General features: G+C 36.4%; 1 protein-coding gene across 1 annotated transcript; it reads right to left on the reverse strand.

Moving 5' to 3' along the window:
• Positions 1–750: 750 nt before the first annotated feature.
• On the reverse strand, positions 751–5,206 carry LOC106073224 (elongation factor Tu, mitochondrial-like). The gene is made up of 2 exons (XM_013233722.2): positions 4,076–5,206; positions 751–1,680 (listed from the first exon to the last, which is right to left on the reverse strand). The coding sequence occupies exons 1-2, from the start codon at positions 5,186–5,188 to the stop codon at positions 1,360–1,362; spliced, it is 1,434 nt and encodes a 477-aa protein (XP_013089176.2). The 5' UTR covers positions 5,189–5,206; the 3' UTR covers positions 751–1,359.
• Between the last annotated feature and the right edge of the window lie 5,973 nt (positions 5,207–11,179).

Here is an 11,179-nt window from a genome sequence, read left to right on the forward strand (position 1 = left end):
ATCAATTATTATGATGTAAGCTTTTAAAATTAAAAGTAGCACTTGCATATATTTTAGTTTAATTGTATAAATTATTATATATATATATGTAGTTTTGTCTAATACAACTCTATTATCTCATGTGTAGAGATATATTTTTTTACAATGATGCTCATTAGTTGACAAAAACGCTTGAGATTTTAGGTTACATCTGGTTTGCTTGTGCCACATTACACCAGACCTCAAAATGGCTCAGGTTTCACTTCTAAATGCATCACTGTAAAATGGAGTTCAGCCACCCCACCCCTTGTATGTATCTGTACCTTGATGAAATAATAACTACATATATATAATATTTCAATAAAATGTTTCACGTCTTAAATCATAATTTTCTGAAACACATGTGAAATAAGTTCAGATCATTTTTTTTTAAAACACAAGATATCCAATTGTTTAAACATTAATGACTTTTTTTTCCCAGGCTTTGATTATATATTCCAGTTCAGATTAGGGAAGAGAGCAGCATTTCATAAAACAGCACAGACACAGCTGCGGCATAAATATTTTGTCATACCCATCACAGTGGAAAACTTTAATAGACCAATTAAAACCCAATCTCCGAATAAGGTCATCCTAAGTAAGATGAGGTTCAGACAAAAGTCAGAGTTAATGTTAGTGCTTGAAGACTTAAAACTATTTTTTACAAATGTACTCTAGTGTTTGCAAAAAGTGATAGTCGATATTGAAAAGAAAAATAATAAATCATAATAATTAGAATAATGACTTATTTAATTAATCACTGTAAGAATGCTATAGAATAATGAAATGGAAAAATGTCAAGTCATACATTCACAGTTTAATCAATCTATCATAACCAGTGCAGAAATATTCAATAACATTAGATAGGCAAATACTTTGTACAAATAAGGATGATGATATAGATTTATCATGATTTTTGTTTGCGAACAAGCACAAAAAATTAAATAAATCATCAGCCCAACAGCAAAAAATATTGAACGTACTGACAAATGACACTAAAGATAAATTATTAAATTAGCAGATAGATGTTTTACTTTTTTAGAAAAATTACCTTACATAAAAGGGTTGAATGAACAAATATACTAAGTACCGTAAACATTTACTAAACAAGTTATTTATATTATGCACATCTACTCAACAGATCTTCAGCATCAGAAAAGTAACATAATTTTTAAAAAAATGAGCCGCTGACCATCCTATCCTATCTATTTAATTTTAGCCACTTTTTTTGTTACTTTCAGAATTAATTATAATAAAAAAATAATAATGAAGTACAAACAACTAACAATTATATATCAGTAATAAAAAATACATTTGATGGTTGTTTCTTTTTCAATTACACTAAGCATTACTTTGTTCTTCTGCAATCTTTTTCTGTTTCTTTATGGTTTTTCTGGTTTTTTCTAACTCTTCAGGGTCTCTGTCAGCCAACACATTACTTATCACACCATACCCAAGTGTGACACTGCCGTCTCTTATGGTAAAACGTTGATTCTTTTCAAGAACCATTTTCTTGTACATGTTACAAATTACTTTTCCATCTTCACCAGGCATCAGTAAATCTTTATCAGGAATTTCAATTAAAGCAGGCTGAGACCAGGTATTACAGAAAGCTATCACTTGACAAAATGGTGTAACCGGTCTGTTTTTTCCACCTTCATCCTAAAGAAAAAAAAAAAAAGCAATATTAAAAGACAAGTTAAAAAAAAAAGATTTATTATCCAGGTCCCAATTCTGACTCACAAAGTGCTGACAAAAAAAAAGGGGGTGGGGGGTGGGGGGGGGGGGGAAGGGACAGAGGTGGTAGTAAAAGTTCTTATTTTGCTATTTTGTTTTTTTTACATTGTGGGATATGTGCTTAGATTTTCAAGTTACTTTCTTGCTGCCAACACTATTGATTATGAATACTGTCAACAGCCTTCTGGCTAGAGGATTTGTTAGAGCTACAGCATAAACACTCTCACACTTCAGTATCACAGTATCAGCATGCAACTATATTTGTATGACCCTTTATACTACATACTTTTTGCTACATGACCAAATGTGCACAGTAAAATGTATCTGTAACTCAGAATGCAAGAAACCACTTAACACTCTGGCACTCCCACTTGAACCCCTAGCTAGTTAAGGAACAAGACATTTTTTTTTTAGTTGCCTTCTGTATTCCACAATGAAAATGGAATTAACTGATAGACTTGGGACTTTGCAGATGACATTGCACTTCTCTTATCTTATATAATACAGACGTTACTTCAAAAAAGATTACGTCCTACGCGTCATGCATTCAGTCATACATATCAACCAATGACTTAAATTCTGCCAAGTCACTGGTTTTCCTGGCTAGCTAAGGCAACCCATTCCATGCTCTAATAGCACTAGGGAAGAAGGAGTATTTGTACTAATTTGTCTTAGCATATGGGATGAGGAATATGCCTTTATCTTTGTGTCTTTCTGAGTATTTTATTAAATTTTGTTTTTGTATTTGAAGATTATGGTTGTGTTTTATGTATACTTACTACTTTACTTTTACGTCTTCATGTTCTCGGGTCTATAACTAAAAGGTTGAGAAATGCTATACTAAGATTACAATATAATACACTAATAATGCAACAGATTTCAGTCCAAATAATGTTTATTTTGTCTAAAACAAAACTTTAAAAAGATTTAAATTAAATTAATGGCTTTTATATAGCACTACTTTTCATGCTTATAGCATGCTCAGAGACTTTGGTCCAATCTCATTTGTGGACCAGTGGAGGGGGGGGGGGTGTTATCTAGGAGATTTAGGCGCTCAGTAAACACAACTCTGCCGGTGTCGGACCACGAGCCCCCTTCATAGGTAGCCAAGCCAAGTTCAAGCTCACTTGGCCTCTCGAACACGCTTCCAACCAAAATCTATAACTATCTAAACCCTGAAGGTTACGTCTAAGCCCGTGCTTGCAAAAATAATCTAAAATATAAATTAGGCATTAACCTTTTATCCCCTATGCATATATGACGTTTATTTGGTCCACAGCAAAAAATAATCTTTAGCAAATACAAATATGCAATAAAAATAATACTAGAGTTTGTAGGTTTTAGATCTAGATTTATATGATAATGTGACTTATTATAAAATGAAAAGCTTGAAAGTATATGCTTGATTCACTCTATAAATAATAGGTTTTATTGACTTTTTATTGAAAAACTAATCCAAAATATCTCATTTAACAGATTAGTACCCTGGTACTGAAAACTTTTCTGGGACTGAAAGAAAGGTAATACCCCCTTCAATTGTTGCAATTCGTTTGATTGTCCTTTGTATGAAGCTTTATTATCATGGCTAACTATCAGTTTCATGGACTTCAGTGAGGAATAGCAGCAAATATTTCCATATCCTAAGGCATCTGTACAGCCAATCCAGCTGTCGCATGAAAACAGATGAAGGAAGAACAGGTGTGAGAAGGGTAAATCATATCTCCCTTCCTACTCCTCCTAGCCATCAACCATATTTAATGAGAACAATGAACTAGACTGCCTCCTGTATTCCACAATGAAAACGGAATTAACTAACTTGGGACTTTGCAGACATTGCACTTCTCGGGTCTATAAGTAAATGCATACATGATGGAGAGCTTAAATAGAGAGGAAACCAAAATTAGCCTCTGTACAAACTTAGATTTATAAAACAAAAATTATGCAAATAGGCTATAAGGCTTATAAGGCAACGGGCACCACCTTCAAACTGTGTCAGTCAGAACTTGAACAGCACTAGATAAGTCGATAAGTTTACGTACAGACTTATGCTTTCAAGACAAGCCCAAGGAAGTTTTTCGCAAAAAATTAGAGAAAGCTAAAAGTGGCTCAGCAGCAAAACTTAGGAAAACCTACGCCTACATCTAAAATCTTGTAAATCAGTTTAGTTTAAACTTTCATTTAATTTCCCATTTGGCAGTACTGGTATGTAATTGAACTATGATTATTGCATGTACAGTATCATATTTTTTGTTAATAATGAAAAGGGTGTATATTTTTTTTTAACATGAAAAGTGTATCATTTGAAAAAAAAATGTTTTACCTTTGATAGCATGTAAACCTGAGCTTCAAATCGGTTGTGCATAGTCATTGTTCCAGGTTTACCCATACAGAGTCCTCGTCTCATCTCTTCTCTTTTTATATTCCTAATTAGAGCTCCTAATTGATCACCAGCTTCTCCTCTATCTAAACTTTTTTTGAACATTTCTATGCCTGTAATACTTGTTTTCCATTTTTTATCATATCCCATGATTTCACATTCATCACCTTTTTTCACCACTCCTCTCTCTATCCTTCCAGACACAACAGTTCCTCTTCCTGGAATACTAAAGGTTCCATCAATTGGCATAAAAAATGGTTTATCTAAATCTCTAACAGGTGTTTCAATGTGTGTATCAATAGCCTGCAAAAGCTCTTTGATCTTCTTTTCACCAAGCTCTGGGTCTGCACCTTCTAGTGCTTTTAAAGCAGACCCAGTTATTATTGGTGTTGCATTACCATCATATCCAAACTCTGTCAATAGTTCTCTTATCTCCATTTCTACCAACTCTTGCATTTCTTTGTCAGCTGCATCTGCTTTGTTAATGAAAATAACCAATCTTTTGATACCAATTTGCTTAGAAAGAAGGAGATGTTCCCTTGTCTGAGGCATTGTACCATCAGTAGCAGCAACAACAAGAATAGCACCATCCATTTGTGTTGTACCTGTAATCATGTTCTTGATGTAATCAGCATGCCCAGGACAATCAACATGGCCATAGTGCCTTGTGTCCGTTTCATATTCTACTGTTGCAGCATTGATTGTAATTCCTCTTTTTCTCTCTTCTGGAGCATTGTCAATGTCTGAATACGCTTTGAATGATGCCTTGTTTTCACTTGCCAATACCTTAGTGATAGCTGCAGTAAGCGTTGTTTTGCCGTGATCAACATGACCTATTGTCCCGATGTTAAGATGTGGTTTATCTCTGACAAAAACTTTTTTACCAGTAGCGGGAGCAGCTAGAAGTCGACTACACAAAGTAAAACTTTGACAAGGGACGTCAAATACATGCTTTGCTGCTTTGAAAAGTAAAGGACTTTTAAATGAATTACACGAAGAATTAGCAGCAATTCCAAAGAAAGGTCGAACTAAGTAAACAGCCATGTTTGATAGCATGTGTTTCCTGTGACCAGATTTTTAATAAACCTGAGCTGGTCTAGATCTATATAGTAGCCTAATAACCCAGATCTAGATCTGGATCAAAACACTTTAGAGTCACTATTACGGAACAGTTTGCTGCTACTTTAATTATTTTTGCTCCGAAATAGTTAGACCAAAGGAAAAAAATAAAAGTATCTTGGTATTTTCCATTCCATTTTCCGATGAAAAGATGCTTTGTTTAGTTTTGCAAAGCAGATTTAAATTTTACATTCAAATCGACTGTGATGGGGTCAGTCACAATTACGGAACAGGACTTTTTTAAGACGTCAGAATTGCGGAACACGGTAAAAATGTCGGAATAAAGCATATATAGACACATATTTTATTAGTCTTATAAGTCTTATTTGATACTAATTATATCAGAAGAACAAGCGAGTTTTAGACAAGGTAGCACAACTGAACGAATCCTAATAACCTCAGAATACTCTGTGAAAAATACGGTAAAATACCTCCAGCACCAAGAGAATCATTTCCGTGTCTTTATTGATTTCAAGAAACCTTTCGATCGAGAATGGCATGTGGCACTCTGGGCGACAATGGAAAATTACAACATAAATAAAAAAAAATAATTAAAGTTATCCAGAACCTCTACATGAAGGAGGCCACCAGTGCGGTGTACTTCAACAATAATAGTGGGGACTGGTTTAAAACCACAATTGGAGTAAGACAAGGCTGTCTTACTTTCACCAACACTTTTCAATATCTTCCTTGACAGGATAATGGTAGGTGCTTTCGAGGGCTATGAAGGTACTGCATGTAAGCATTGGAGGAAGAAGAATTACAAACTTAATTTGCGCTTCGCGGATGACATTGATGGCTTTGCAGGGACAGAAGAAGAACTAGCTGACTTGGTACATGATGCGCAAAAAATGCAAACGACAATCCCCCAAATTTCACGAGCACAGGTAAGGAAGATTTTGATTTTTAAACCCCTCCAAAATTTACGATAAACCCCCTCTTCAATATAAAAAAAGAAAATTAGACACTCAAAATTCTATGAGCGTAGCCAAAGGGGTTTTGATTTACTCCCCCCCCCCTCTTCAGTATAATAGGGTTTGAAGCTAAAAAATAACTCTTCAATACCCGGTATAAAAAAAAACCGCAAATTACGCATTCAAAATTTTATGAGCGTAGCTAAATGGGTTTTGACTCAGTTTTGAATTTAAACCCCCCGTCAGCGGGGTTTGAAGGTAAAAATACCTCTTCAATATAAAAAAAAAAGAAAATTACAAACTCAGAAATCTACGAGCTTAGCCAAAGGGGTTTTGGGTTTAAACTCCCCTCCAGTGGAGTTTAAAGCTAAAAAATAACTTTTCAATATAAAAAAAAGAAAATTACAAACTCAGAAATCTATGAGCGTAGCCAAAGGGGTTTTGGGTTTAAACCCTCCGCAAGCGGGGTTTGAAGCTAAAAAATACATCTTCAGTGTAAGAAAAAAAGCAAATTACGCACTCAAAATGCTATGAGCGTTGCCAAAAGAAGTTTTGAGTTTAAACTAGGGGTGCACCGGATAGTCCCTCCGGCTCCGGCTTCTGCCGAATATCCGGCATTTTTTACTATCCGGTGCTATTCGGCTCCGGTCGGATATCACTACCGGATAGTAAACCGGATAGTAAAAAATACACCTATTTAATATGCATAAAGTGGACCTCGTTCCATTACTGTCTGTTATAGAATGTATTAATGCTTATATGAAAACAAAATAATGTGCTTAAAAATAGAGCCATTATGAATATGCACCAAACATCGTTTATTATAAAGACAAGGCATGTTAATAACTTAATATAAATAGAGATGAAACTTTACATCATAAATGCGCTTTACATACAGAGCAGCAATGGCTGGCACTTTTTTCACTTTTTTAAACTTTAAACCCCCCTCAGAATGGTTTGATGCTAAAAAATACCTCTTCAATATAAAAAAAAGCAAATTACACACTAAAATTATTTGAGCGTAGCCAAGACAATTGAGGGTTTTGAGTTTAAATCCCTCTCCGACAGATGGCTTTTTTAAAAGTTTAAAACCCTTCCAGATGGTTTTGAGTTTAAAATCCCCCTACTGAGCGTTTTGAGGTGGAAAACCTCTATCTTCAATATTATTTTAAAGCAAACTACAGTTACTAAATTCTATGACCGTTTCTAAATGGGGTTTTGAATTAAAAAAACAAACAAACATAACTCAAGAGATTTTTTAGTATAAAACTTCATTTTTTGATATAAAATCTAAAGCCAACTACAGTCACTTAATTCCAAGAGTGTATTCAAGAGAGGTTACACATTTCTACCAGTGGCGGGGCTCATTTAAAAAAATGCCAAAATTGAAAAAGATTAAATGAGGCTCAACAAAGATGGCTAAGACAGATTTTAGGAGTCAGTTATAGAGATCGTGTGTAAATCAAGGAAATCATATGTCGAACTGTCGAATTAGTAAAAGAAAGAAACATGGCCAGGAAGACTATAGAAAAAAATCCTACTAGAGAGAACAAGACAACGTACAACAAATTGACAGGGCTTATAAGATACAAAATTAAAACAGAAAAAAAGAAAAAGTGGACCACAACATGCGAACAACTAGATCTAAACAAGGATGGTCGAAAGGCCTGGACCCTTCTGCACCGGCTAGCAGGAAAGAAACAAATAACAAACCCCCAACCTATAAAAGACACTGACGACATAATAACAGAAAACCTTAAAAAGGCTGAAACCTTCAATAAATATTTTGCCAACATTAACAAGTCAAAGCCAAGAAAACAACTGGACCAGGCCTTCAGTAATATCTTGAAGAAAGAAGAAAAAGCTCCAACAGTCAACTGTCAGATCTTTGACAGACCCTTCACTCTACATGAGCTCAATACTGCCCTAAAAAGCCTCAAGTCAAGAAAATCCCCTGGACCCGATAAAATAACAAATGAAATGATTCGGGGACTAGGACCACAGGCCCAAAACTGTATACTTAACTTTATCAACCATACATGAAAAACTGGAGACATACCACAGGAATGGAGAACCGCAAACATAATACCCATTTTAAAGAAAAATAAACCACCTGGAGACCCAAAAAGTTATAGACCAATATCTCTAACATCCAACATTGGCAAAATGGCAGAAAAAATGATCAATAATCGACTTTATTGGTGGCTAGAAAGTACTTGCTCACTCCACAACGCACAAGCTGGCTTCAGGAAAGCAAGTAGAACAGAAGACCACCTCTTTCGTTTTATCCAGGACACAGTAGAAGGGTTTCATGAAAACAAGCACACTACAGCAGTATTTATAGATTTGCAGCAAGCCTATGATAGAGTGTGGAGAAAAGGTCTATTTTTGAAGATGAAAAAAATGGGCATCCATGGAAAAATGTACAGCTGGATCAGAGCATTCTTAAAAAACAGAACCATCCAAACCCGATTCGAAGGTGCCATCTCTAGTAAAAAAAAGTTTGGAAGAAGGACTACCACAAGGTTCAGCCCTTAGCTGCACTCTCTTTCTAATCTTCATGAATGACCTCCCGGACCTCATTTCGGTCAATAAGGCACTTTATGCAGACGACCTTTTAATTTGGACTACAGAGAAATATCCAGTGCTGACTAGATCCAAACTAAAAAGAGCCCTCACAACTATCTCCACATATTCAAAATTATGGAAAATGGAAATAAACAAAGAAAAGTCAGTTTATTCAATCTTTAGCCACAACAACAAAATAGCAAAAAGAAACTACATCCTAAAAATAGACTCTCAGCCAATAAATAAAGAAGAAAATCCAACATATCTTGGTGTAAAACTAGACCAAAGACTGTCTCTAAAACACTTTATGGCAGATTTAAAAGAAAAGGCATCACAAAGATTAAACATAATAAAACACATAGCAGGAACATCCTGGGGAGCTGAAAAGAAAACCTTAAGACAGTTATACACTGGATATGTCAGATCTGTAATGGATAACTGTCTCTCTATACAAGTAGCTGCCAACAAAACCTATCAATCATCATTAGATACAATCCAAAACCAAGCCTTGCGGTTAATTAGTGGAGGTATGAGAACTACTCCCACAGCAGCCTGTGAAATAGACTCCAATATTGAACCTCTTAAGTTAAGGCGCAACAGAGCAGCATTAGAAGCTATTGAGAGATACAGAAGGTTGGAGGACGATCATCCAAATAAATTACTAACACAGAGAAATAGGAAAAACAACCAAAAAAAAAGCAAAGGACTCTGATCCAACTTACTGACGAACTAGCCCTAAAACACCACCTACACAATAACAGAGAAAAAATTACCAGGTTTTCAAACATTACACCTGGACTAAACTACAAACAACCAACCATCAAAACACATTTACTAAATAACACCTTAACAAAAGAATCAAATCCACTGGAGCTCAAAGTAGGCACGCTTGAAACAATCGAAAGCTATAAAAAAACAGCTATCCATATTTATACAGACGGATCGGCTTTCAAAGCTACCATCAATGCTGGTCTTGGTGCCTTCCTGGTCTTCCCTAAAAATAAACACTTTGAGATAAGCGCACCCTGTGGTGATTACTGCTCAAACTTCCAAGCCGAAATTGAGGCAATTACCATAGCACTCCAGACAGTGGAAAACAAATTATATGAAGGAGTGCAACCACCATCAGATATTGTTGTCTTTACAGACTCCCAATCTACTCTGCAAGCACTTAACAGCAGCACCTCAAACAGCCCAAGAGATTTGACAACACTCATTGTGATAATCCACCAGATGATATCAAAATTAAATATCAATATTACACTACAGTGGATCCCTGGACACATTGGCATCATGGGAAATGAAAAGGCAGATAAGCTATCAAAGGCAGGTTCATCTATGGAACAACCAGATAGACCTGTTAACTACCTCACCCTAAGGTCAATGTTAGTCAACAATCACAAAGAGGAGTGGCTCAACCAATGGGCATCAGGAAACACAGGCAGAGCCATGTACAGAGAAATGACTACGCCTAACAAACTGGACAGTATTAACTTCCTCCCCCGCAAAGAACAATAGCTACAATCTTCCAACTAAGAACAGGACACACACCACTATTAAATTACCACCTGAACAAAATAAACTCCACACAACTACCCCTTTGCAGACATTGCGCCCACCCCTTTGAAACCATAAACCATATCCTTTTTGAATGCCCCTCCCTATTCCACCTTAGGCAGACCCTACTTCCACTACAGCCCAACATAACCAACACCCTGTACGGCAGTGCTGAACAACTGAAGAAAACAGCACACTTTTTTTCCTTGGCACAGTCTGCAAAAGAGCTCACAGCTCAGCAGCAATAAAGCTGGCTAGAAGAAGAAGAAGAATGTCGAACTGGGAGTCGACCCTTTAGTAAGATTGTGACAGATCGTCGCATGAGGTTTGCGGGACATGTTCTCCGACAAAATGAATTACGCATAAGAAGAGTTGCATGACATCCTAGTACAAATAGGCGCCACACATTCAAGGAGGTCCTCAGAGCAGGTGGGAAGAGGCCTCAGACATTACCAGTGACAGATTTTTGTGGAAACAGCATGACGGCGAATGCGCCGAACGGCGCAGGAGGGTCTAAGTCAGTAAGAATAGCACATTAGGTTTTTGAAATAAAACTTTTTAATAGCAGGAAAATGCTCTGTAGATACCTCAGAATATGCATTTTGTTGGCTTTCAATATCAGAAATAGTGCTTGGCGGCGGGGCTCCGCCCCGCGCTGGGGGAGCTCCTAGCGCTCCCCTAGACTCCTTGCTGCCAAAAGCGGGAAGTCTACAAGGGCACAACTCCTATTCTAGGGCACAATAATCGTCTTCCTAAAGAATGATGGGTCAGAATGTAATAAAGATTATATATACACACACACACATACATACATATAAATTTTTTTTTTCGCGGGGGGATCCCCCCCCCCCGGAAAAAAAATCCTGGCTACGCCCATGGTATGCAAATA

The sequence above is a fragment of the Biomphalaria glabrata genome, chromosome 4, assembly GCF_947242115.1.
Source record: "Biomphalaria glabrata chromosome 4, xgBioGlab47.1, whole genome shotgun sequence".
NCBI classification, from domain to species: Eukaryota; Metazoa; Mollusca; class Gastropoda; family Planorbidae; genus Biomphalaria; species Biomphalaria glabrata.

Coding starts and splice junctions, on each gene's coding strand:
- LOC106073224 (XM_013233722.2), bottom strand. CDS start 5,188: ATGCTATCAAACATGGCTGTTTACTTAGTTCGACCTTTCTTTGGAATT. Junction 1,681..4,075: donor AGGTTTACATGCTATCAAAG/GTAAAACATTTT, acceptor TTTTTTCTTTAG/GATGAAGGTGGAAAAAACAG.